The sequence below is a fragment of the Megalobrama amblycephala genome, linkage group LG7, assembly GCF_018812025.1.
Source record: "Megalobrama amblycephala isolate DHTTF-2021 linkage group LG7, ASM1881202v1, whole genome shotgun sequence".
Classification (NCBI taxonomy): Eukaryota; Metazoa; Chordata; class Actinopteri; order Cypriniformes; family Xenocyprididae; genus Megalobrama; species Megalobrama amblycephala.
The window spans coordinates 28356261-28382881 of NC_063050.1; the positions used below are offsets into that span (position 1 = coordinate 28356261).

General features: G+C 36.4%; 5 protein-coding genes across 8 annotated transcripts; all 5 read left to right on the forward strand.

The window, feature by feature from the left end:
* The first annotated feature begins 836 nt into the window (after positions 1-836).
* Positions 837-4662, forward strand: ambn (ameloblastin). 2 transcript variants are annotated; one of them, XM_048195504.1, is made up of 8 exons: positions 837-948; positions 1047-1116; positions 1377-1643; positions 2508-2552; positions 3048-3197; positions 3276-3320; positions 3418-3456; positions 3738-4659. In XM_048195504.1, the coding sequence occupies exons 2-8, from the start codon at positions 1054-1056 to the stop codon at positions 4263-4265; spliced, it is 1137 nt and encodes a 378-aa protein (XP_048051461.1). In that variant the 5' UTR covers positions 837-948; positions 1047-1053; the 3' UTR covers positions 4266-4659. The 2 variants fall into 2 exon arrangements, with proteins under 2 accessions (XP_048051461.1, XP_048051462.1); XM_048195505.1 differs by lacking the exon at positions 2508-2552 and having other exon boundaries at positions 863-948; positions 3738-4662.
* A 4656-nt stretch (positions 4663-9318) lies between these two features.
* Positions 9319-11403, forward strand: scpp7 (secretory calcium-binding phosphoprotein 7). Its single transcript, XM_048196932.1, has 10 exons — positions 9319-9438; positions 9606-9674; positions 9768-9815; positions 10058-10105; positions 10241-10276; positions 10366-10434; positions 10540-10608; positions 10695-10741; positions 11077-11102; positions 11198-11403. The coding sequence occupies exons 1-8, from the start codon at positions 9334-9336 to the stop codon at positions 10734-10736; spliced, it is 486 nt and encodes a 161-aa protein (XP_048052889.1). The 5' UTR covers positions 9319-9333; the 3' UTR covers positions 10737-10741; positions 11077-11102; positions 11198-11403.
* Positions 11404-11692: 289 nt separating this feature from the next.
* On the forward strand, positions 11693-15151 carry scpp5 (secretory calcium-binding phosphoprotein 5). Of its 3 annotated transcripts, none has more exons than XM_048196928.1 (12): positions 11693-11843; positions 11965-12036; positions 12170-12217; positions 12525-12599; positions 13221-13274; positions 13433-13501; positions 13674-13703; positions 14019-14057; positions 14168-14218; positions 14347-14430; positions 14631-14670; positions 14791-15151. In XM_048196928.1, exons 1-11 carry the CDS (start codon positions 11799-11801, stop codon positions 14646-14648), a joined length of 585 nt encoding a protein of 194 aa, XP_048052885.1. In that variant the 5' UTR covers positions 11693-11798; the 3' UTR covers positions 14649-14670; positions 14791-15151. The 3 variants fall into 3 exon arrangements, with proteins under 3 accessions (XP_048052885.1, XP_048052884.1, XP_048052886.1); XM_048196927.1 differs by having other exon boundaries at positions 11700-11843; positions 14631-14654; XM_048196929.1 differs by having other exon boundaries at positions 11829-11875; positions 14631-14654.
* A 2821-nt stretch (positions 15152-17972) lies between these two features.
* On the forward strand, positions 17973-20980 carry enam (enamelin). The gene is made up of 9 exons (XM_048196933.1): positions 17973-18048; positions 18140-18199; positions 18294-18317; positions 18394-18471; positions 18552-18587; positions 18689-18727; positions 18823-18858; positions 20195-20257; positions 20350-20980. Exons 2-9 carry the CDS (start codon positions 18146-18148, stop codon positions 20728-20730), a joined length of 711 nt encoding a protein of 236 aa, XP_048052890.1. The 5' UTR covers positions 17973-18048; positions 18140-18145; the 3' UTR covers positions 20731-20980.
* A 1418-nt stretch (positions 20981-22398) lies between these two features.
* cnga1a (cyclic nucleotide gated channel subunit alpha 1a) lies at positions 22399-25724 on the forward strand. Its single transcript, XM_048196934.1, has 7 exons — positions 22399-22657; positions 22795-22956; positions 23061-23114; positions 23202-23357; positions 23450-23554; positions 23824-23930; positions 24033-25724. The coding sequence occupies exons 2-7, from the start codon at positions 22805-22807 to the stop codon at positions 25520-25522; spliced, it is 2064 nt and encodes a 687-aa protein (XP_048052891.1). The 5' UTR covers positions 22399-22657; positions 22795-22804; the 3' UTR covers positions 25523-25724.
* The last annotated feature ends 897 nt before the right edge of the window (positions 25725-26621 follow it).

Genomic DNA, 26621 nt, shown 5'->3' on the forward strand with positions numbered 1-26621 from the left:
ACAGTAGGTGTGGTGCAAGTGTCAACAGAGCAAGATGTGGGTATGTAATTTTGAGATTTTGAGATTGTTTTGGGTGGGACAGAATGACTCCTGAGTCACTACACACATATTAAACGCAGTCTACCTTAAGAGGAAATTCTTCAAATGCATCGGTCATATACGATCTATGCACTGTCTTGCTTCAAAATATATAAAAGTTAGCACAGTTTAATTTTTGTAAATGATGGAGTCTTGCTGTTTGCATATCCAGTCATGTTTAGGGAATTCCTAAAACTGCTGTCTGTGTCTGCTCTTCTATTTGGTCTGAACCCAACTTAATAATAACAGTTATCTCACCACAATGTGAAATTAGTATAGTTTTTACTGTGGGAATGACAGAATTATACTGTCATTAACTGAACCAAAGTGGCTTTTCAGAAGGTAGCTGTGGTTTCGCTTTAATCAACATTGGAAAGACAAAATCAGTGAGAAGCAACCTCAGATGAGACAAACGATTCTGGTGTGGGAGAACACAGCATCTTGATTTATTGAAATAAACCAGATTTCTTCATTATTCTGACACGTTATCCTGTTTCTACTCTAAAATGTGCTTGCTGTGAGAATAAATGTATTGCACTCACAGACTACCGCAAACACACCTAGATTTTATGCTCATATTTATCTTCTATTCATTGACTTTTAGTACCATAAAACTGAACCAATATATCAAATCACCCAAACTCGTCTGGATACGTCTAGCATTTTAAATGGGTTGTTTGATGATTCATTCAAAACTAAGTGTTCTCCAGATTGCACAATTAAATTATGGTCTGAGGTTTAATATTGTCTGAGGTCAGAGCCCGATTTCTCATGTCTTCTCCAGATCTGATTGGTTGTGCGAGGAATGGACACTGTTTAAGTACACCCTTCTCCACTTACATTTTTTCGTTGTAATCAAAGGATTTTAAAGTGAGTATTTGGCTTTTTTCTGTCATGCAATATTAACTATTAATTTCATATTTTTAAGTTGTGTAGTGCACATGTATTTACTGTGTGTGTATTTTTAGGTACAGTATGACACAAATGAGGCTTATAGCGTTGCTCGCATGTTTTCTAGCTGGAACATCTGGAGTTCCAGTGAGTCATTTCAGTCATCTCTGTTCATCCAGTTGAAATTTGATTTCTTTAGAGATATTTCAGGGTTATATTATAGAAATCATACATAATAAGAATGCTAATTCATGAATGTTCTTTACTTCTCTGTGTAAACTCACTACTGCATTAATATTCTGAGGTGCAGTTAATGGCATAATTTATTGTTTGTTTGTTTTCTTGATCATGTAAGACTCAGATATTATTCATTTCTAAGTATCTCTCATTAATTAACCCTTTTATAGATCTCCCCAAATGCTGATTTGATTGAATCAGTCCCAATGGGAGATATGCCAGCACAAGGAACCCCAGTGATACAATCCTCACTGTCTGGGTCTGAAGTACTGGTACAAGCACAACATGTGCCACAGCAGTTCCAGCCTAAATCTCCCAGAGTGCCTCAGTCACAGCTGGCCGCTTTGACCAATCCATGGGTCTCTCAACCCAACCCCAATACAGGTCTCAGTCAACACTTTCAATACATTCCCTATCCTCATCTCCAGCAACCACAGGTAAGAAACTCTTATGAATTCACTAATATCTTATCTTAATAAGGTCCAAGAATTAATTTTTGGTAACAATTCATGGTAACACTTTAGTTTAGGGTCCAATTCTCACTATAAACTAGTTGCTTATTAGCTTGCATATTACTAGGATTTTGGCTGTTTATTAGTACTTATAAAGCACATATTAATGCCTTATTCTACATGACCATATTCATCCCTTAATCCTACCCAATACCTAAACTTAACAACTACCTTACTAACTATTAATAAGCAATCTAAAGTATTTTAAAGTGTGACCCAATTTATTTCAATAGTCCAATTTAGACATTTTACTAACTACAAGTAACTCTGTAACTACATGTCAACTAACTCTCATTAGATAATTAGTTGATTGTCTGCTTAATATCTAACAGTTTTTTTTTTTGATGGTCCCCCAACAGACATTATATTGACTACAAGTAACTTTGCAACTACATGTGAACTTATTGACCCTAAACCTAACCCTAAGCTAACAGTCTACTAATACTCTAATGAGAGTTCGTTGATATTTAGCTGCAAATTAATGAGAGTTAGTTGACATGTAGTTGCAAAGTTACTTGTAGTCAATATAATGTCTGTTGAGGGACCATCAAAAAAAAAAAGTGTTAGATATTAAGCAGACAGTTGACTAATTCTCTAATGAGAGTTTAGTTGACATGTAGTTACAAAGTTACTTGTAGTTAGTGGACTATCGAAATAAAGTGTAACCAAATTTTTAAATTAAATGATATAATTAATATTATTATTTAAAATAATTTTATCTAATATATTAAACATTTAAATAATACATGTATTAAAATACCTAATACATTTCACCCTTGTATTTTTCAGTTTTTCTATTATCCCATTCTTGGACCACAATCCAGGAATCCAACAGTAAGAGTGTTTTCATCGTTTAGGCAGCAATATTAGACATATGTGTGGTTTTGTTTGTAGTAAGACTGGGTTCAGCAGGTTTATTCTGATTCGAGGTCCAGACCCAAACTTAATTAACTTCAGCTATGTAACCCTCAAGCAAGCCTTTGTGTTAAGACTCTTTGGTAATCAAAAATATTTTGCTGGAGGAAATCTACTTGTCTTCTGTGTGTCATGTCTGAGGAGTTTTGATTTATTGAGGAAACTTGCTGTACTTGATGTGTCCAAACAAAGAGGGTTGACGTAATATATTGCAGTAAAATGTGTGCACACAAATAAAATCTCTTTGAGCAATTTGTCAGTTCAGCATCCAACAATCCCAAGAAGAGTCATTGGGTTCATTCAGTCTTGATTGAAACTTCTTACTTCTTACTATTGTCTTTACTATTTGTCTTTTATCTCCAAAAAAGTTAGAATTTGTACAATTAGTTCTCAAATGCTCCTTTCCATCATCAGTTCCCCTATGGAGTGCCTGTTTTCCAGCACACAACATCTCAACAATATCCTGCTAATGTAGTTCCAGCTTCACAGCCATTAATGGCACAAAACAAACAACACACGCCAAATGCTCACCAAATGCAACCAAACCAGCCTCAGCAACAGCAGGTATCAACACAAACATTCTGGACTCAAGCAACTCAAGTATTTTGAAAATATCCTAATATATCATGTGTTTTTCCACAGGTTCAACAATTTCTTTACATGGTTCCACAGATTCAACAGCGAATGGTGAATGAATTGATATGAATTGTTATACAATAGTATATTTATTCTCTAAATATGTTTTTTTTGGGGGGGTAATTCCTTATGTGAATACTTTTTAAAGGCTGGACCATATGGTGGATTGAGCTCCGAGGAAATTCAGGTAAAATGAGGCTATAAAGTCTGAGACCATTAGTGAAGATGCTTTATTCTATTCTATTCTATTCTATTCTATTCTATTCTATTCTATTCTATTCTATTCTATTCTATTCTATATTTTTCTTCTCGTAACTTCTGTTCAAATTTTCTAAATCCTACAACATTAACTTATTTAGAAGTTTAAAAAAGACCAGACACCACTGTGTCTTTGAAAAGGTTTTTTTCTTCTTTCTTTCTTGGAATTAATAAATATTTAGCATAAATCTCTGTTTATGTCACACACAGAACATGGGACATATGGGCCGTGTTAACATGCACATGCCTGCGTTTAGAGGCAATGTGTTTCCTGTAGCTGGACCACAACCTGTTGTACCTGTTAGCCCTTTAAGACCAGGCAATACCTTCCACATCAACACCTTCCCTGCCAATGGAATGACCTTCTCGGGCACTACTGAGGTTCAGCCACCAAGCGTTGTAGCTGTACCACCCAGTGGGGATGCCATACCTGCTACTGGTGGATCCCATCCAAATAATGGAGTGCAGCCTAATAGGATTGCTACCGTGCAGGACCATGAGCGAGTGCCTTGTGATCATGTCCAATCTGCTGAAAACCCCTTAACCAACACTGGACCTTTGTCTTCTGGTCATGGGACTTTCATTTCAGCTGTCTTGCCCACTGTCCAACCCGATCCCCATTACAATGATCCCAATCTAGTTCCCACTACATTCCCAACACCAGAAGAAGCTCTTGTTCCAGCGTCCCCACCATTGCTTTCCGATACTGTCGACACCAAGACTGATTTGCACCCCTAAGACAAATCTTTGCATGTCTTTACGACAAGATTTATACAAATATGCATTTTGTATCATGCTAATGGTTTATATATTGGGTTAACGCATGGATGGAAGATTTTAAATATTTTTCATAGCAAGTCTGATACTGTATTTTGTTTACTTGTTACTATTTCTTTATCTTTCATTGAACTAAAGTTTTGACTTTGTGTCGACCATGTTAAAAGATTTAAAAATCAAAACCTATTTCTGACTTTTGTACTGTGAACTATATGTGTGTGGTCCTCAACATATATACTAGACATATAATTAAATACAAAGTTAATTACAGCCCGAGGCTCCTTCTGTGTTTCATGCAGTACATCTGTCATCAAGTGTCAGCAGGGTTAATGGTACTGGAAAAATGTGCACACTGAACCCAGAGAAAAAAACATGAGTGAATAAAAATTAGTTTTAAGCTATATAATTAAAGTGCAGAGCATTTCTGATTCAGTTGTTAATGCCATCAGAATAACAGAATCACCTACTGGTAGAAGGGGCACATACAGAGAGGGTCAGGGAAACAAAGTAACGTTAAAGGGATAGTTCACCCAAAAATGAAAATTTGATGTTTATCTGCTTACCCCCAGCACATCCAAGATGTAGGAGACTTTGTTTCTTCAGTAGAACACAAATGATGATTTTTAACTTCAACCACTGCCGTCTGTCAGTCAAATAATGGGAGTGAATGGGAACTCGATCAATAAAGGCCTGTACACACCGGGACGAATATCGCACGCGTTTATCGTCAGCGTTTTTCGAGACGTTTTTTGTGTTCACACCCAAGCGAGTGAAAGTGCAAATTCACTCCCTGACAGTATGTGGCGCTGGTGCTTAATGGTAGTGCAAATAAACATATATGATATTAATAAAGTTAAAGAAGATAAAAAAATGAATATGAAATGGCATATATTATTTTATATATATATATATATATATATATATATATATATATATATATATAGAGAGAGAGAGAGAGAGAGAGAGAGAGAGAGAGTCAGAAACGGTAGTGTAAATAAGTCACAATGACAGTAGTGCAAGTGAACGGTAGTGCAAATAAACATATTTATGAAACAGACATTCTCAACTATACTTATTGAATGTAAAAGAAAAAAAAAACAGTAAAAATACAGAAATAATACACATCTATTGGTGTGGTCAAGAAGTGGCAGAGCACCCATAGCGTGCGTCTCAATCAGCTCCCTAGTTCACTAGTCAGGGCACTGATCAGGGAGTCGGCCACATTCATTTACAGCAGGGGTCATCAACTATATTTGTCCAAGGGCCAGAATTTTTCACTGCAGACACTGTAAGGGCCAGATACTCGTAATATAAAATAAAATTCGAATTGTATCCTAATACTGTATGTTATTATTTGATATACTAATTCTAATTCCAAATTTATGTTATTTTTTACATATTACCTGTACTGCAGCAAGCCACCAGGGGGCGATAGCGATATTTTAGGCTTCATATTTGTGAGGCTTTCAAGCTGTCCATCACTGTCACGCAATTGTGCGCAAATCCCAGGCAAGGAAAATTTTGACATTTGTGAAAAAATGAGCACGTGAAACAATAAAAGATGTTCAATGAGAGAACGCGTTTATCGTCATTCTTGACTGAAGGCAGGCTATGGCACAAGCTACTTTTCAGAAGGCTTTTTGTTTCGTTAGATTAAAAATAAAAAACGGTTCTCATTCCCCCTTGAATAAGGCCGGCGACACACTGGCTGCGTGAGCGACTCAGCTGCGTGGCGTGTCCGTTTTTATTTCGGCTCCCATATTTAACAGGTTGGAGTTTGCACACTGAGGGCACTATCTTGCACCCAGCGCAATTGACTTTGTACACCGACGCATGTGTCATTCCTATTTTGCACCCGCGCAAAGCGCGCTTTTCCCTCCACAGAAGCACGACGCTAAACTAGTGAATGAACTTGCGCTCCCTGGGCGGTTCAGCGCAAAAAAGGAGGTGTGTTCAGGCGCATTGCCCGCGCATTGCTATTTTAAGGAGCTGAAAATAGACTGCGCCATAGACCAACTCAAACCTGGTCTAAAGTCAATGGCGCAATATTTTTTTGTTAGAGCGCGTTGGCAGAAACTGCCCCTCTGGGCGCGTCCACAGTGCGCGTTGACTTTGCTTATTACACACAGGGATGCGCATCACACAAACATGCCAAATATTAAAAACAAAAGGATTACAGTGTAAAAGAATATTATTGTGTACATAAATATAAAAATGTAATGATGAATAGTCATTGCGTGTATTAGAATTAGGCTACCTATTTTCAATTCAGCCTATTACTACTTATAATGATGAACGAAATTGGCTAATTAATTGAACAATCGTGCCAATACACACACACATATACATATTAACTGACTCATCGCGTGTACGCCATGTAAATAGCAATCCGCCATGGCGCGAGCGCATCTCGCTCTTAAAGGGAATGGGAGATGACACTCTGATTGGTTTATTTCACGTTACGCCCAAACCACACCTATGAATAATGAAGCTACTTCAGACCAACCCATTTTAGATTTGCGCCGGGCGCAAGAGCCATTTATCCCGCCGGGAAAATAGCAACAGCGCCGAGACCCGCCCACAAAGTTACTTGCGCTTCGCGCTTTGACACTTGCGTTTCAGATCGTTAAAATAGGGCCCTGAGACACGCGTCTCAGGCACGCTCGAGCCACGCAGAAAACGCGTGCATGCTAGAAATAGAACCGACGCGTGTTCCAGCAACGGGAGTGTTCTCTGGCTAGAGCGCAGAACAGCGGAGTTTGTGCATGTCTGAGCTTGTGTTTTGTTGCTTTGACATTGTGGAAAATAGAATAATAGACAAAATGTATTAGCATTTTTACCCGTTATTATCAATCTAAATTAATCTCGTTTTTAATTTAACTTAATTTCGTTTTTCTTTGTTTAAATTTCTGTGTCAATTTGTTAGTCAGAAAATTATTAGACTACCTTAAAAGTATTGCTTAATTTAACAGACCTGTGTGTGTGCGTTTTATATCACTAGTGCAGTGTCCGTTCTCGGAGCATAAGCCCTGCCCGCGTGAGGTGCGCCGCTTCCCGCTCGCGCTGCTCTAACTGTAGTTTACTAAAAGTTTATTAATTCTGAATGTGTCGCGTCTCGCGTGTCCATCTATATTGCACCAAATGCGACACTGCACTCCCCTGTGAAGTCGATTGGATGAACGGTTCTCGAAATAATAAAAATGCAAACGGATATACAGACACAGATTCCTGCCTTTATTAGAGAGAAAAATATGTTCAGCCCCTCTCTCCGAAGCTTCGAATAGTCGATGTTCATCAAAAAATGGTATTCGGACCAGCCCTAAACTTTTTCCTCTTACAAGGCTATTCCTGAATTCAGTATTATTCTGGGGGCCGGATGGAAATCTCTGGCGGGCCGGATTTGGCCCGCGGGCCGCCAGTTGACGTTGCATGATTTACAGTATACTGATACACGATCTAGGAAGCTAGGGAGCTGATTGAGACGCAGGGATAGTTTGTAGGGGTCTTCCTCGTCTACTTACTTTCTCTTCGTCGTCTTGGTATCAATGTGTGCTCGGCAAGACCGTTTTGTGCTTGAGCGCCACCAAGTCATGTTTTACTGTAACTTCAGCAGCTCCAGGCACATGAACAAAAGCGCCACTCTCATTGGTCTGCCAGTTTTTGACGTGGCGCGTCAAACCAAAAAAACGAACCCAAGGCGTTTTTTAAAAAATGACGCTTTTACGCCTCGCGTTTTTCGCGCCGGTGTGCACACTCACATTGATTATAAGAGTCAAAAAAACTTACATAGACAAATCCAAATGAAACCCTGCGGCTCGTGACGACACATTGATGTCCTAAGACACGAAACGATCAGTTTGTGCGAGAAACCGAACAGTATTTATATCATTTTTTACCTCTAAAACACCACTACGTCCAACTGCATTCAGCACTCGCTTAGTGAGGTCTGATCATGCTCTGACAACGGAAGTGATGTCTAGCACTCATTGAAGTATAAGCGTGAGAGGTAAAAAATTATATAAATACTGTTTGGTTTCTCGCACAAACCAATCGTTTCGTGTCTTAGGACATCAATGTGTCGTCACAAGCCGCAGGGTTTAATTTGGATTTGTCTATGCATATTTTTTGACTCTTATAAATTGTGTTACCATTCACTCGCATTATTTGACTGACAGACGGCAACGGTTGGAGTTAAAAATCATCATTTGTGTTCTTCTGAAGAAACAAAGTCACCTACATCTTGGATGCGCTGGGGGTAAGCAGATAAACATCAAATTTTCATTTTTTGGGTAAACTATCCCTTTAACTTGAGCCAAGAACCACTTTAGTGATAGCTGTTCAGTACATGAAACACTGTATGGAGGCACAGTGTAGGTTGAAGGCCAAAAAATACAAATAAATGACAAGATTAATGGCAAAATCGAACCATTATACAATACCTGGAAAAAAATGAACATAATAAAAACCCTAGAAGTAAGAATATTTTTTTTTATCTTCAAATAAAAATCAAACTTTCTGAAAGTCAGCAGTCAAATTATTGACTTTTACTGCAGTCACAATGTAACATTAAATGCAAATCCAGAATGTAACTCAAAGAAAGTAGGTATATATTTCTTTCCACACAATATATGTATTGCAATAGCCATTTATATTAAATGGAAAAGCATTTAATAGTTTTAGATACAGTGTCTTTTTGTCTATTTTGGTACTTATTATTTATAATATTATTTATAAATATTTTATTTTCTAGCAGTGTCCTCAGTCAGGAAGAAGGTTCTTAGGGTTTGAACAAGTGTGAACATTGCTGTAAGAGAACTATTAAGATTTCATCACCTGTGCCATAAATGTATTTTCTGATTGCGTTTGATTTATTTACTGTCACGTACCTCTAAAGTATCATGCCAAATTTAATGTAATTACAATCAGAGCCAAAATTTTGATTTGAGATAAGCAAAGATATATTTTTGCTTTGAATGCACCTCTATAAAGGAACTTGGCTGGTCACCAAAGCCAATCAAATGCTGATGTTATGGGCCTTTTGTTTGTCAAAGAGAATATAAGGAGAAGATCTAGAGAGCAGTATCACAAAATCCTCCTCAACAATCCTGATCACGCTCAAGAGTTTTTAACGAAGGTAAGATACTATTAATTCAAAAGACGACTAAAGGTAACATCAATAACTGTTTGGGGTTGAAGGTTGTAGGATTCAGTGGTGCTCCTGTCCTTGATCTGCTTTCTTGTTGTAGAAGGTAACATAGAAGATAGCCAACATTAAAAATATCTTTGCATTTCACATTTCAGACATCATCATTCAACATGAAATCCCTTATTTTGCTGGCATTTGTCATTGGAGTGGCCTACTGCGCTCCGGTACGTGATCTATTTCACTGTTATGTTTTTATTCATGAGCCAACTATATGTGATGCTAACATTGTGATGACATTCCTGTTCTTTCACCCACAGCAACTGATGTATTATGAGCTAGAGTACAAACCTGTATTGTCTCAACAGGTTAGTTTGATCCAAACATAAAAATTAATACAATTCAGTTTGATTGGGACACTTTTTCCCAGTCATCTCAATGGCAAAAAAAGTCTCCCAATCAGCCTGAATTCACCTCTATTTATTTATTTATTTATTTAAAATGACAGCCTCAATAAAATGACTCAAGGAAAATGTGAATATGTCGTTTGTGTTAAAGATATGTGTCACATAGGATGTGATAGTATTATGAATTGTATAATGCTCTACAGGCTCATCCTGCGGGAGCCGCTGCACCTAGTCCTTCTGAAATAGAGATTGTAAGTGTGGAGTGAAACAGAATACTATTACTATTACTTGATAATATATAACTTAGACATATATTAAATATTATATTATAATAATATTTTACATATGTAAGTATAAAATCATATCCTTTCTTCATTCTTTTCCAGCTTTTGGCAGCACACCAGGCTGCAGCTGGAGTTAATGTAAGCTGCAAATGGGTTTCTTTTCACAGAATATGTCTGCTAGTTTAGCATTCAATCAATCCTTACTCATTTTGTCTTATTCTTCACAGGCTCAACCTGTCCGTGGCTTCATCAAACATGAGATTCCCCAGCCCGCAGGCAAAGAAAGTATTGAAGTTGTACGTGTTTCCGCCTTTTTATTTCCCTACTGCTCCATGAAATCTAGTAAGATGCCTCATTTCTCCACAACCATGTTGAATTTCATTCATTTTCCTCTTTTCTAGCTGTACCCCTTCGGCTTTCCTAAACCTGCCCCAGCTGCCCCTGCTGTCCCAGCTGCTCCTGCTGCCCCAGTACAAAATGAAAATTTGTGATATATTTAATAATATAACATTATATACATATATGTGGCTGTGTATAATTTGTTGTACTTTTTTAGGCTCCTGTTCCAAAGGACGATGATGATGATCATGATGACTAAACCAGGTTGGTTGGTTAAGTAATAATTATAACCAATATATCCATCATAATGCTGTAATGCCACAATTTTAGCAATGGAATATGCAACATTGTACACTGGTTAATGACACTGACTTTTTTTTTTACAACATATTATTCTTATTTATAATTATTATAATATAATACAGAATAGAAACCTTTCTGCACTGTAAATAATTATTTTCATGATTTGTTATCACAACATTTTTTTCTTTTGTCAAATCAACTTCGAATATTAATGTGGTTCAGATAACATGATATTTTGAGTTTCTGTCGATTAAACCAATCACCTTCATTGTATTGACTCAAATTTTTAATTTCAGTGAACTTACCATTTTAAGGCAACCAGGTAACTTACTTTTTTAAGTTAAACCAACAATTCTTTTTTACAGTGTGTGCAATGCAACATTTCTAAAGCCTTCCTTTTTTTAAATTTTCTCACAGATAAGCTGACAACCCATTCCTGACCGACAAAGAAGCTGCTTGTGTTTAGCATATTGACTGCGCTAAATGCTTTCCTGCTTTAGAAATAACGATGATCCTCAAATGGTGCTTTTTCAGTGGCTTGATGCATGAGAGCCATAAAATCATATGCTTTTTTTGCAACCATGTTTTTAAACCTTGATTTATAATAAAGCGTACAATCAATACCTTGCCTCCTTGAGTGTGTTATTATTAGTGTTATTTTGTTTTTACGTTGTTTATTCATATAAAAATAGGCTGAAAATAAATCTCATCCCAAGAAAGCACATTGTTGTTCAGACAGTTCTCTTGTTGCAATTAAACATCAGTAAGTTTGTACACAAAAAACAAACTCAGTTCCTATTTTTGATAGCACTGATATTTTGTAGCTTCAAAAATATAGGCTGGTGATATCAGCAGTTCCCTCAACTGTTATCATTATAATAATAGCTGACAGAAAGGCAGACAATGTCTGACTAAAGGGTCATTTTCTCAATAACCATCTTTCTGCATCTGTGAGGTCATGATAAAGTCTAGCCTGAGAGGGATTGGCTAAGCGCTAAGCCAGAGACCAAATAAAAGCATGAAAACTCATGTGCCAGAGCTAGTGACTCTACCTGCAGACAAGGTGAGAAAGCTGATTGACCATTTTCGTGCACTGTAAGTGGCTCTGTTTCTATGTTATTGTTCAGAAATAGCACACCTTCATTGGTGTCGTCTGTCTAAGGTCACATTTTTGTTTGTGTAAGGCTTGTGAATCCATAAACATGTGGACATCTATCCTGTGTCTTCTTCTGGCTGGTGCAGTATCATCAGCACCAGTAAGTACACATCAAACCTTTTTAAAGGAATGTCTTTGTACTTATAAAGGCTTGTTTTATGTGTCTGGGTCGCCCAGATGCCGAAACTGATCCTTTTTTGTGCGCGTGTGTTTATCTCTCTCTCTCTCTCTAGCTTTCACCATTTTTCAATTATCTCCCTCATTATGGCAACCCGAAGCAGGTGGGGCTAACCACACATGAACATTCTTGACTTTTCCATATCCAAAAATGGCATAAAAGTCTTCTGAATCTCTTGCTTTGACCATAATCAACACATTGCACTGAGTTTTATGATGAAAATAGCTCTTTAATATTACACTGCATGATGACATGCTACTCCATGGCATGTGTTTATATGATATATAGGTTTAAGTGACTATCCTGAGGTTGCTACAGAACATGTATTGAACATACTAATTATAACAGAACTAAACATGTTTTTTTTGGGCATCCACTAAAGTGAATTTGAACTCCTTTCATTTTCTTAGGGGAATAATGGTGGCTTCCAGGGAATACCATCACAGCCACATCCTGGTCTGACTGCTCCAATCAGCATGGAAATCGTATGAGCTATTTTTTTTCTCTGTTTGTAAATACCTTAAATATAATGATTCAAAGTTGTACCAAGATACCCTGTAAAAATGTGCTTTTGGAACCTTAAGGATTTATTTCTGCCTGATCTAAAAATGACTTTTATTAGGTTAGTGTAACCTAATGCACTGGGGAAAAAAATGGTGTAGGTTTTAATTTGAAACAATTTTTACTAAGAATATGCTATAAAATTTCACAAATAGGTTACCTACAAGGAAATGGTAAGTAACAGTGAAATAAACTTGAAAGTCGAAAGACTGCAAAAGTAAAGCCTACTCCAAAAATCGTTTTATTTACAACTTTTAATTGAATTTATTAATTTAAATTCTAGACCTACCATGAGGAACATTTTAGATTACTTGAACAAAACACAAACAAAATTAGGTTACTTAACCTGATCTAACCATTAACAATTGTTTTTATTAGGTTAGTGTAAGTGTATTCAGGTTCATTCAGTCATATTAATTAAATGTTTGGGTTTTTTTAAAGATGGTATTCTACCATATGAAGCACATTTTAGACTACCTGAAAAAAGTATTGCGTATGTGGTGTATAAACATCCTAAAAGTATTATTATTATTATTATCAAATAGATTTTTCCACCGAGATTCCCTACTAATCCAGCAGGGGGAGCAGCTGGCACATCGGTGAGTCTGCTAAGTTTTGCTTCTTTGGTAGATTTCTGAGATTTAAACTCTCAGCTCAATCAGTTGAATCAATAAATACCTCATGTGTGTATACCAAAAGACTAGAACATAATTACTACCATTCACGCTGTGGCATGGCTCTCTCTTTCTGTTCTCAGTCATTCCCTACACAAGGGTTCATCAAGTACTCTCTCCCAAAGGCTCCCGGCAGAAAAAGCGTGGAAATCGTGAGTGAACAGACCCGAAGGCTAATTTCAGTACTTGCTCTGACTTTGATAGAAATGTTTAAGAAAGCTTGCCTATATATGCTGTAGTAGAAAGTGTGCCTTGAGAAACATCCTTTCTCATCCCCTCTGATGCAATAAATGGTGATTTTGTTTTTCTTTCTCCTCATTGAAGTTTTACCCCTATGACTTCAGTCAGCGCCAGGTAGGATTTACTTTGAAACAATGTTCACTCAGAAATTGCTAGTACATTTCACAAATAATTACAAAGAAACGACAGTAACATATTGAATTAAATGTGAAATTTTGAAATTGAAATTGATTATATCTGTAGTTTTATAGTTCCACAAATAGCTGAGCAGTACAAATTTTACTTACTACTTTCTGGAGTAGCCTACTAGTTGAATCCGTCATTAAATCATTTTCCTGTTTATCACTGTAAAGCTGCTTTGAAACAGTCTGTATTGTAGTTATAAAGAGGTATAGAAATATTAAAAGTGACTTGTTGTTTACATTTCAGGACCAACCAAATATTCCCCTGATACCTCAACTTCCAAATGTAAATTCTTCAAATTACTTAAACATTTTGACATTATTCTTAAAAAAAAAAAAAAAAGACTATTATACTATAATATTGTAATTTATTTGTATATGTTTGTCGATGTATAGGTCTTCCCCTTCGACTTTATGCCACAGACAATTCCTCAACAGCCACCCGTGGTGAGAAAAAATGCTTTGAACCACTTTGGTTTCATAATTACTCAAAACGATCACTTGCACTGTTATTGGAATTTGCTGAAACACCTGAACCTTGAAACACTGTGAGCTTTTATTGCATTTCTACACAGAACCCACCATTCCAGGATGGTCCTCCACAAACCCAAGATGCTCAGCAGCAAGCCCAGCCGGAGCAGCAGGCTCAGACAGGACAGGTGTGTGTGTTTGAATGCATATGTGTGAGAAGCAAAAATCACAACCCTCAGTAAAGCTCTGATTTGACAACATAATTACTCCTTCAGCGCTGTATTTAGCCAGGATGCGTTTAACCAAAATGAGAACTCGCGAATCTCGTATGTCAGCAGCAGTTTTGCACAGAACAGCAGTTTTGTTAATTATCTACACTTTCTTTCAGGTGTCTAACAAGCCATGAAGGCCGGTGAGATACTGCTTAGGTGTATCTGATTTTGGTTCATTCATCCTAATTTTGAATTGCAATAATTTTAATATTGTTTCAAAATTGCATGACATCACTCTTTCATTCTTGTTTAACATATCATTTCTTATGCTTGCAGGCACATCTTTGAAGCTGAGTGAAAAAAAAACGTCAAACAACAAGAGTGTGGAACTTTTTTTCCCTAATGCTATTTAGAATTAGTGAATATTTTTTTCTGAAATAATAATTTAAAACGAGCTGATTTTTTGAACATGAAGAAAATGATCTACACATATATATAAGAAAAAATTTTTAAGTTCTGTAATTGCATGGAATACAGATAGAAATGTGCTGTTTTGGTCTTATTCTGATGTGAGAAAATTATACCTTAATTGAATATCAAAGCAATTGTCAGTTCTGAATATTTTCTCATGTAGACTTTTGTGAGTAGTGTTTCAGTAATAAAGTTGATTAAAGAACAACACACTTTTTTAACATTATATCTGCACCTTTTATCTGTCTTTGGGCTAGTTGTTACATAATAGCACATGGAATTTGTAATGCATTCTAGTAATTACTTAAAATAACACTAACACTTTTCTACATGGATTGTCAGGCCATAAGGAATTCTAATAAGAGAATCAGAAATAAACACAAGCACCCAGAAAAAGTAATAGACCTACAATATGTTTGCAGTCAATCCATTCCTTTAGATTTGCTCTGAGATATGTTGGCACATTGGGCATTGGGCATCAACATTTGATAAGATTTTGAGATTGAGTTTATCTGGTCATTATCATTACAGCGTTTAATTAGCACTGTGATTGTAATTCAGTTCGAATTATATATATATATATATATATATATATATATATATATATATATATATATGCTTATACTCAGCTCTGCAAGTATCTTACTCTACAAGTAACATATATATATATATATATATATATATATATATATATATATATATATATATATATACAGTACAGTCCAAAAGTTTGGAACCACTAAGATTTTTAATGTTTTTAAAAGAAGTTTCGTCTGCTCACCAAGGCTACATTTATTTAATTAAAAATACAGTAAAAAACAGTAATATTGTGAAATATTATTACAATTTAAAATAACTGTTTTCTATTTGAATATATTTCACAAAGTAATTTATTCCTGTGATGGCAAAGCTGAATTTTCAGCATCATTACTCCAGTCTTCAGTGTCACGTGATCCTTCAGAAATCATTCTAATATGCTGATCTGCTGCTCAAGAAACATTTAATGTGTACAATTGTACAAAATATTTGTGTACAATATTTTTTTTCAGGATTATTTGATGAATAGAAAGTTCAAAAGAACAGTGATCTGAAATCTAATCTTTTGTAACATTATAAATGTCTTTACTGCCACTTTTGATTGATTTAATGCATCCTTGCTGAATAAAAGTATTCATTTCTTTAATTTCTTTAAAAAAAATAAAAATAAAAATTCTTACTGACCCCAAACTTTTGAACGGTAGTGTATAATGCTACAGAAGCTTTGTATTTCAGATAAATGCTGTTCTTTTGAACTTTCTATTCATCAAGGAATCCTGAAAAAAAAAAGTACACAACTGTTTTCAACATTGAAAATAATCATAAATGTTTCTTGAGCAGCAGATCAGCATATTAGAATGATTTCTGAAGGATCATGTGACACTGAAGACTGGAGTAACGATGCTGAAAATTCAGCTTTGCATCACAGGAATAAATTACTTTGTCAAATATATTTAAATAGTACACAGTTATTTTAAATTGTAATAATATTTCACAATATTACTGTTTTTACTGTATTTTTAATTAAATAAATGTAGCCTTGGTGAGCAGACGAAACTTCTTTTAAAAACATTAAAAATCTTAGTGGTTCCAAACTTTTGGACTGTACTGTATGTATATATATATATATATATATATATATATATATATATATATATATATATATATATATATATATATATATATATATATATATATATATATTTAAGAAGTCTCTTCTGCTCACCAAGGCTGCATTAATATTGTGGAATATTATTACAATTTAAAATAACTGTTTTGTATTTGAATATATTTTACAATGTAATTTTAACATTATAAATGTCTTTACTGTCACTAATGCATCCTTGCTGAATAAAAGTATTTACTTAATTCTGACCCCAGACTTTTGAACGGTAGTGTACAGTGCTACCAAAGCTTTCTATTTCACATAAAAGCTGTTCTTTTGAATTTTCTGTTCATCAAAGAATCCAGAAAAAAAATGTACACAACGTTTTTCAACATTAATGATAATAATACATGTTTCTTGACCAGCAAGTCAGCATATTAGAATGATTTCTGAAGGATCATGTGACACTGAAGACTGGAATAATGATGCTGAAAATTCAGCTTTGCATCACAGGAAAAAATTACTTTGTGAAATATATTCAAATAGAAAACAGTTATTTTAAATTGTAATAATATTTCACAATATTATTGTTTTTACTGTATTTTTGACTAAATAAATGCATCCTGGGTGAGCAGAAGAGACTTTCAAAAACATTAAAAATCGTACTGATCCCAAACTTTTGAATGACAGAGTATACGAACTATAGGCTTTTGAACAACCAGAAAGATAGTCGCCAGTGAAACTTGACCCTAAGAAAACATCTTATCTAGAATGACTGAAAGGGAGCCAGAGTATATGTCCTCTCTTGCCCGATTCCTTTGAGCTCAGCAAGTGGATATCTATAGACTTTTTATGTTCATATTCTTATCAGATAGAAGACATCCTGGATCTGGATTCCCTAAAGCATAAAGCACATCAACCCTTGAAATGCTTCAAACCTCAGACTGAGGGAAAAAACGCAGATGACAACATCTCTAAAGGAGCTGTCAGTGTGGTCACAACAACGAGGAGCCAAAAGATTTATACCTATCTCCAAAAGAATCAGCAAGAAAAGATGGATTAAGTCTGTAATTAAGAGTTTAGAAGAATGTGCGTTTTGAGCTTCATTGTGAAGACCTGTTTAAATTAGATCAATCAATTTAGCAGGCGCCCACAAGTTCCACTGTCATGCGAAAGGGGCCCCTTGAACAGACAGACCATCCTCCTGTCTGGTAGACAATTTCATTTTTTGTCTGTCTTTTTGAAGAACTGTGCACCAAGCAGAATTTCACAGTGTATAATTATACATAATGGGTCATTAACAGTTGTAATTCCAACCTTCTTTTAAGAATAAGGGCAAAAAATAGATTTCACTTTTTGCTGAGAGGTGATTGGTCTGTTTCAGGAGCTGCTAAGTATATATAGCAGCCTTGTTCAGTAGTCATTCATTCAACTTTAAACTCTAAGAAGTCATCTAGTTGTCCTTGTGATTTCCAAAAGAGGTAAGCTCATGCCATTTACCATGAGTTTTAACTCATGCATATATGTTACTGGTAGTATTGAATGTGTCTATTTTTCTTTCTGCATCATAAGAGCAAAATGAAAGCTGTGGCGTTGTTGATGTGTTTGTTGGGCTCCTCACTAGCTGCCCCTGTAAGTTTCTGTTTCTACATCTCAGTTCAAGGCAGCATAACAAAGTCAAAGTTTCAAACATTTTTGACATCTTCCTCTTGTTTTGCACATTTAGGCCCCTGACAGCGGCAGCAATGAGGTAAGACCTTTGTGTGTGATCCCAATGGATATTAATGTTGAACTGCATTATGCTTATTCCATTGTCTCTCATTCAGCAAGCAATTAATAGTCATGCTAACACAGCCCTGCAGTTGATGGAACTCTACAGAATGTTAGGACAGCTACGGCAACAGGTTAGTTCAATGGTGATGATAAAGCTAAAGACAGAGAGGCATTTCATAATATTAACATAATGTGATTAATGTATTTGCAGGGTTTTGGTGTTGTTCCTACTGGTGCTCAGCTGCCTGTATGTTAAGCATTTAATCACTTCATTTAAAGACTTCTGTGTGAACATGCCTCAGTGTCCTTGCTTTTTAATGGATTGATGATATTTTCTGTTCCTCACAGGCAGTACCTGCGGCACCCGCAGCACCCGTGCCTGTTGATGTAAACCCCTCTCATTCTATCATATTGCATTTTATGTTCTTGAGGATAAACAATAGCATTTTAAAACATTTTTGACAATATTTCTCTTTTTACAGACCCAGCCTCAGGTTTCACCTCAAGCACCACAACAGGTTAGCAACGTGTTATTGTTAGTTTGTGTTAATGTCAGTCATGGCATGTTATAAGGTGATGTTGAGGATAAATGTACAAAAAAAAAAAATATTGTTAGATAAGTGTACTAATGTTGTATATCAATCAAGCCCTTGCTAGTGCACAAATTTGTGTTTACAATACTTACATTAAAGGGAACTAGAATGGTGAACGCAGCTTCTGTTTATAATGTAAAGTAGTATTTAGAGAACAACATACACCATATATTGCTGGCTTGTTTTATTTAATGATATGTAACCAATTGCACTTTAGCTTTTAGCTTGGATTTTTGCTATTAATCTTGTTGCAAAAACTACAGAGTGGCAATACACTTCTTTATTGGCATTGACGGTTCCATGAAGAACCTTCAACATCCATGGAAACTTTCCTTTGCACAAAAGGTTCCTTATAATAGAAAAATCTTCATCAGATTATTAAAATATTTTCAGATTTTCAGGACTGTTCACAGAAAGGATGGGTTTGGTAATGATGTACACTCTTAAAAATAAAGGTTTTTATTAGCATCTGTGGTTCCATAAAGAACCTTTAACTTCCATGGAACTTTCCCATTGCACAAAATATTCTTTACAGTGGAAAATGATTAAGTTCGTCACTTAAAAAATTGTCATTTTAAGAACTGTTCATTGAAAGTTTTCTTTGGGGAACCCAAAATGGTTCCTCTATGGCAAAATCTTTACTCACTCTCATGTCATTCCACACCCGTAAACCTCCGTTCATCTTCGGAACACAAATTAAGATATTTTTGATGAAATCCAAGAGGTTTATGACTCATCCATAGACAGCAATATAATCACCACTTTCAAGGTCCAGAAAGGTACTAAAGACATTGTTAAAAAAGTCAACGCAGGAGCCGGCCAATAATGAGTCGCCGTTCTGATGTAGAAGCTGGAAGCACTGCACGTAAACAGCATATGAGAGTGACACAGAAGAGAGGATTTTGTAAAAAGTTGTTTTTGTTTTTGCACACTAAAGTATTCCTAAAGTTGAATCGCTGTAGTCAAGTTTACCTTTTTTTTTTTAAACAATGTCTTTAGTACCTTTCTGGACCTTGACAGTGGTGGTTAAATTGCTGTCTATGGACGAGTCGTATACCTCTCAGATTTCATTAGAAAAACTTAATTTGTGTTCTCAAGATGAACGAAGGTCTTACGGGTGTAGAACAACATGAGGGTGAGTAATTAATGACAGAAATTTCATTTTTGGTTGAACTAACCCTTTAAGAACTACAGTGTGATACATTAAACAAGCCTTGTTCTTCATTTTGTGTTGACATTGATCTTTAAACTTTTCTTTCAGGGCTTTTTTTTCAACCCCGCTCTTTTCGCACCCAGAGGAGATGGGTCAGATGAGGAAGAAGCAGTAGGTTTCCTATTATCAAAACAGTATCACATATTTCAAACATTAATAGGGTGTAATTTATGAGCTGCATCCCAATTTTCTATCTACACTAGCCACAGTTTCGTGGATTTTACCCTCCCTACGGCTACCAGCCTGCCCAGCCAGCTGCTCCATTGAACTCAGATGAGGCCGAAGGGGCAGAAGAAGCAGAGGCAGGGGAGGGTACTGAACCTGAACCTACTGGAACCGCTTCACCTGTCGATGCAGCTGCAGCAAACGAAATCCTACCTGTTGATGTCGCTGTGGATGTTCCCGTCGAACCTTCTCCTGAAGTCATCGCTACTGCTGCTGCTGCCGTTGATCCGGCCCTCATCCCCGAGGCACCGGCAGTTGCCGTGGAAATTGACACCACTTTGGTGGGGCCTGATGTTGCTGCTGGTGCAGAACAGGTGTTGGTGGCTGAAGCTCCTGATGCTGCCCTGCCAGTGCAGTGAGAGAGATGATCACAAGCCCCGCCCCCAAGATCCTAACCAATCAGTCACATCGCTGACATTAAGACCACATCTCTGTGGTCTGAACATTGCTGGAACAAAATGTGGCACATTCCTGTTGTGTGAAAATGTTTCCTGGCAGATGATGATTCATAATAACCTCATTGTAAGAATTGAGCCAACACTGCTGCAGACAGTGTTATATGTCTTCTCTTTCAGTTTCTTAAAATAAAATCTCTTTTGTCTTACTGCAGTTAAAGGCGTCTTTAATAAACTGAAATGTAACTATGTAACACTTGGAAAATTAACCTGATATTTCTATATCATAATGTATAACAGATGACGATATAAATTCAGGTTGATTGGAACACTTTTTCCAATTCATCTCAACGGCAAAAAGTGTCCCAAACACCCCGAATTCACCCTATGTGTGTGTGTAACTGTATATTTATCATTATATATATTATATATACAGTGCTCAGCGTAAATGAGTGCACCCCCTTTGAAAAGTAACATTTCAATGAACACAAAAACAATTTCCAAAATGTTGACAAGACTAAGTTTTATATAACATCTGTTTAACATATAACATGAAAGTAAGGTTAATAATATTACACATTTTCCAGTTTTACTCAAATTAGGGTGATGCAAAAATGAGTACACCCCACTGAAAGTCTCTGGAGCAAAGCTAAATTTTAGACTACAAATGTCTAATTTAACAAGAATTCAACCACAGGTGAGTCTAATTATTCATTACACAGGTGTCCAGCAGACAGTTGACTATAAAAGGGTGTTAAAACCCCTTCCCATTTCATGCTGTCAGCAAGGGCACCACATGGAAAAGAAATGTCACATGACCTGAGAAAGAAAATAATTACTTTACGCCAGAAAGGTGAAGGCTACAAGAAGATCAGCAAAGCTTTACTTATCAGTCAGAATACTGTAGCAAAAGTGGTACAATAACTGAAAAATGTGCAATCTAAGTCATATTATTAACCTTTCATGTTATAAGTTAAACAGATATTAAACTTAGTTTTGTCAATATTTTGGAAATTGTTTTTGTGTTCATTGAGATATTGTTTAAAATGTTACTTTTCAAAGGGGGTGTACTCATTTACGCTGAGCACTGTGCACACACACACACACACACACACACACATTTTATATATATATATATATATATATATATATATATATATATATATATACAATCAAACAAAAACTACATATATCCAACAAAACAGGCCATCTATTTCTTTGTGAGTGGCTTGGTGTGAAACTAAGACTAGCAGGTCTGTATTAATAGGATAAAGCAGATCTGTGGGAGACTGCTGACTGGGCAGATGTTGCTACATGAGGTAAATCTCTCACTCTACTCTATGCCTCAAGTCTAACAAGCACATGAACACAAATGACACCAGCATGTTTGGAGACAGCAGAAGTACAATGAAATTACAGTTAGTTAAAAAAAAAAAATACCACAAACAAATGTGGTCATGCCTTAATTGGGGCACTCTAATGAATCAATTCAAACTTGAACCTAAAATTAATTCTGAATATGGAACAATTAAAAAAACAGAATATTCTCAGTGTAATGGCATAAATGATAGGTCTCACCCATACTTTCAGCTTTTGTTGGAGGGAGTATAAAATATGTACCATTCAAGAAGACAGGGAGGAGGCTTTGTCTTTGTCACTCTAGTCTCTCATTAATCTCCAAATCCTTCTCAGGGTCATGCAAGACTGAGATATCATTACAGAGCACAACAGAACAAATGAACCACAAGTGTACTCCTCCTTTGAAAACACAAGCTGTAATTTGACTGTATCTTTAATTTCACCAAAAAGAAGGTCTGTGGTTCTAAGGGGCTCTGTGATTCTTCAGATCAAGAGAGAATGGGACAGGATTTGATTTAAAGGAAAACAGTCGGTGAGTTTGATCTGAATTTGTGGCATTTTTCTTCCTTAGAGTATCATTTTGTCCATGTTAGAAAATTTTCATGACTTTTAACAAATAGAAAGACAAGTCAATTATAAATCACTGCTTCAGCCTATATTGTTCTATAGGGGGAAAGGAATGACTGTTGTACCTACATCAGGGGATATTGCAGTCACTCACAAAGTATCTCCGATAATGGAGGTGGATTCAGAGGAGGAAGATGAAGACCCAGTTCCAGCTCCAAGTGCAGGACGTATATTTAACATCAACAACAGCAACAACAATGAGGAGTAATCAAAGATCATTTGATCAATATAATATAATATAATATCATATAATGATTATTATATGAATGTGTATTAGTGGCAATACTGTATTTTTTCTCTCCATATAGGGAAGACAAGAAGAAAAAGAAAAAGGAGAAAAAAGAAAAGAAGGAGAAAAAAGAGTAGGTATCACTAATCTTATTTGAAACATTCTGGTTATAAATAACGTCTAAACATGTTACTGTATAAACCTTTCTGTTGTTCTGTAGGAAAAAAGAAAAGAAAGAGAAGAAAGAAAAAAAAGAGAAGAAAGAAAAGGATGAAAAAGAAAAAGAAAATGAGAAAGCGAAAGAAAAGGAAAAGGAAAAGGAAAAGGAGAAAGAAAAAGAAAAGGAAAAAGAGAAAGAAAAAGAAAAGAAGGAGGGGTTGGTATTTGGATTTTTATCAGTCATTTCTAATCTGAGATTTTCAAAAGTATCACCATTGATTACTGTTCATGTCGACTTCATTTTTCAAGGCCCAAGGAGGTGTTTGTGATTAACCCAGCGGGACTCCTGTATTATCAATGGCTGCTTGTAATCACAATTCCTGTCATGTACAATTGGACAGTTATAATTGCAAGGTAATGATTAGAAGTTCATGTTTTATTAAAACCAGGTTACCAGGAGATGAGAAGAGAATACCAATTGAAGATGTCTTCTTTTTAAACCTCTGAAGTGTGCTCTCTTACATCTCCATTAGTCTCCTACACTCATATGCTCTAATAGATATGATGAAGGTCATATAATCAGCATCAACATCCAATATAATACATAAAATTGGGGCATTTTGGAAGCTTGATAAATGGGTGTAATACTTTTGAGAGTATTTATATTGTGTCTCTTTGCATAGAGCCTGCTTTGAGGAACTGCAGAATGACTATCTACTGATATGGTTCCTCCTGGACTACACCTCTGACTTGCTTTATTTGGCTGACATGGCCTTCAGAGCACGAACAGGTGAACTTAACGTCATTAGTAGAATCACATGTCTTTGTAATGAAGGAACAAAGTTCAGTGACTGATTTGTATCATGATTTCATGTCACCTTTCTTTCACCAGGGTACCTGGAACAAGGCTTGCTTGTCAAAGATGAAAAGCTCCTCCTCCAGAAGTACACCAGCAGTCTCCAGTTCCGGATCGATGTCATCTCTATGCTACCCACAGACATCTTCTACTTCGTTTTAGGATTAGACTACCCAGAGATCCGCATAAACAAGTTGCTCCGCCTGAACCGCATGTTTGAGTTCTTCACCATCTCAGAAACCATGACCAACTACCCTAACATCTTCCGAATCTGCACTTTGGTCATGTACATCATCATCATCATCCACTGGAACGCATGCCTCTACTTCTCCTTCTCCAAGTCCATTGGGTTCGGATCAGATGCATGGGTGTACCCTTCTCTTGACGAACCGGAGTTCGGAGAGCTGATGCGAAAATATTCTTTTAGCCTCTACTGGTCTACGCTTACCCTCACCACAATTGGAGAGACGCCATCTCCGGCGCTAGACTCTGAATTCCTCTTCCACGTTGTTGACTTCCTGGTGGGCGTATTGATCTTTGCCACCATTGTAGGTAACATTGCTACAATGATCTCAAATATGAACGCAGCCCAGGCTCAGTTCCAGGCCAGGATCGACAACATTAAGCAGTACATGCATGCGCGACATGTCAGCAAGGACCTCGAGAAGCGTGTCATCAAGTGGTTTGACTACCTGTGGACTAACAAGAAGGCACAGGATGAAAGAGAGGTGCTGAGGTACTTGCCAGACAAATTACGAGCAGAGTTAGGCATGAACGTGCATTTAGAGACCCTCCTGAAGGTGCGGATCTTTGCCGACTGCGAGGCAGGGTTGCTGACCGAGTTAGTGTTGAGGCTTCGCCCTGTAGTCTTCAGTCCCGATGACTACATCTGCCGCAAGGGTGATATTGGGCGGGAGATGTACATAATAAAGGAAGGCAAACTTGCTGTGGTGGCCGATGATGGCGTCACTGTATTTGTAGTCCTTGGCGATGGAAGCTACTTTGGTGAAATTAGCATTCTAAACATCAAGGGCAGCAAGGCTGGGAACCGCAGGACAGCAAATATTAAAAGCATAGGGTACTCAGACCTCTTCTGCTTGACCAAAGATGATCTGATGGAAGCTCTGACGGAATATCCCGATGCTAAAGCTATGCTGGAAGAGAAAGGAAGACAGATTCTGCTGAAGGATGGTCTGCTGGAGCTGGACCCTGCGAAACTAAAGCCAGACGAGAGGGACTTGGAGGAACGCGTAAACCGAATATACAGCACAATGCAGTTGATGCAGACCAAGGTAAACAAGCTGGTGGCGGAACAGGAGGAGACACAAAAGATGATCAAACGCCGAATTGCTCAGATAGAGCGCTTGACTGGGGAAGTGGTGGAGGATGAAGATGAAGAGGAGGAGAAGAAAGAAGAAGAGCCAGAGAAAGAGAAGACTGAAGAAGACAAGGAAAAGACGGAAGAAAAAGAGGAGGAAAAGATTGAAGAAGAGACCGAAGAGAAAAAGAAAGATGAGGAGTCATAGGATAAGACTTTATGAGAATAGCTCTGGATGAAAATCACAGACGAAGAAATCTAAACACTAATACGTTCAAATTAAAATCAAAAACTTCTTAACTCTTGTTCTTAGTAACACTGATTTGTTTATCCAATTTGACTTTGTTCATTGTCCACTACATGAAAAATGTCTTGTGCAGCCAATAAATTCTTGTAAAGGCAACAACAGATTTCTTGTCCATCAAATGATCAATTAGCAATACCATTTTTAATTTGTATTCCTTTCTAAAATATATATCTATACGATTTTTTCATGAAGTGAACTCTTTTAGAAGTAAAACATCTAGCAAATTCAAGGCTAGATTCAAATTCAATCACCACACACAAATAGATATCAGTGACAACAAAAATATCAGCAGCTTAAATAAAGCCTGCTATTAGAAAAACAATATGCTAATAACACTATCTGCATAATTTATTCATGTGGCAAAGCATACTGGGAGCTCTCAAATCAGCAGCATTGTTCAATATGAAATAGTTTTTTAGAGAACAGTTAGAGGGTGTGCTATTTTGTGAAATCTGTGAATTCAGCGCCTTTTGGGTTTTATAAAAGTGTTTCTTGATAATAAAAATATTACAAATTATCGCACTGTACTGACCAGTCAGCATCCAAGACTGGAACAATTAATTTTAAAAAGGTTTTATGGATCAAATAATGTTTTAGGTCTTACCAAGTAGTCTGCTTGATGGGCACAAGGGTGCAGCAGAGGACTAAAGATTAATGACCCTTTGCTTTTCTCTTCAAAACCTGGAAATGACAGCATAGACACTGAATAAAAGAGTTGCCTGCCTAATGAGACCACAAGTAAGCTTGTTAGCTAAATTAAGTTCAGCAGCACAGGTTTCAGTCGGGTTATGGGCAGTTATCTTGATGAGGGGAGCAATTTATTCACAGCTAGCATCATTAAATAGAAATGCAAAAAAAAAATATTACTACTGTTTTCAAACAGGTTTCCCCAAACAATATGCCTGCTTACTCAAGCGGCACTTCAAGGGAAGTAATAATTTTATTAAAATAATAATTTTTGAAATAATTTTCTTTAATAAATGTTAAAAATTCTTATTAT

Excerpts from the sequence above, each read along its gene's own strand:
- ambn (XM_048195504.1), top strand. The coding sequence starts at position 1,054 with ATGACACAAATGAGGCTTATAGCGTTGCTCGCATGTTTTCTAGCTGGA. Across the intron at positions 1,117-1,376 it reads CTGGAACATCTGGAGTTCCA|ATCTCCCCAAATGCTGATTT; the intron begins GTGAGTCATTTC and ends ACCCTTTTATAG. Across the intron at positions 3,321-3,417 it reads CACAGATTCAACAGCGAATG|GCTGGACCATATGGTGGATT; the intron begins GTGAATGAATTG and ends TACTTTTTAAAG.
- scpp7 (XM_048196932.1), top strand. The coding sequence starts at position 9,334 with ATGGGCCTTTTGTTTGTCAAAGAGAATATAAGGAGAAGATCTAGAGAG. Across the intron at positions 10,277-10,365 it reads AGGCTGCAGCTGGAGTTAAT|GCTCAACCTGTCCGTGGCTT; the intron begins GTAAGCTGCAAA and ends TATTCTTCACAG. Across the intron at positions 10,435-10,539 it reads GCAAAGAAAGTATTGAAGTT|CTGTACCCCTTCGGCTTTCC; the intron begins GTACGTGTTTCC and ends CCTCTTTTCTAG.
- scpp5 (XM_048196928.1), top strand. The coding sequence starts at position 11,799 with ATGAAAACTCATGTGCCAGAGCTAGTGACTCTACCTGCAGACAAG. Across the intron at positions 12,218-12,524 it reads ATTATGGCAACCCGAAGCAG|GGGAATAATGGTGGCTTCCA; the intron begins GTGGGGCTAACC and ends TCATTTTCTTAG. Across the intron at positions 13,502-13,673 it reads GCAGAAAAAGCGTGGAAATC|TTTTACCCCTATGACTTCAG; the intron begins GTGAGTGAACAG and ends TCCTCATTGAAG.
- enam (XM_048196933.1), top strand. The coding sequence starts at position 18,146 with ATGAAAGCTGTGGCGTTGTTGATGTGTTTGTTGGGCTCCTCACTAGCT. Across the intron at positions 18,588-18,688 it reads CTACTGGTGCTCAGCTGCCT|GCAGTACCTGCGGCACCCGC; the intron begins GTATGTTAAGCA and ends TGTTCCTCACAG. Across the intron at positions 18,728-18,822 it reads CAGCACCCGTGCCTGTTGAT|ACCCAGCCTCAGGTTTCACC; the intron begins GTAAACCCCTCT and ends CTCTTTTTACAG.
- cnga1a (XM_048196934.1), top strand. The coding sequence starts at position 22,805 with ATGACTGTTGTACCTACATCAGGGGATATTGCAGTCACTCACAAAGTA. Across the intron at positions 23,358-23,449 it reads GAAAAAGAAAAGAAGGAGGG|GCCCAAGGAGGTGTTTGTGA; the intron begins GTTGGTATTTGG and ends TCATTTTTCAAG. Across the intron at positions 23,555-23,823 it reads TGGACAGTTATAATTGCAAG|AGCCTGCTTTGAGGAACTGC; the intron begins GTAATGATTAGA and ends CTCTTTGCATAG.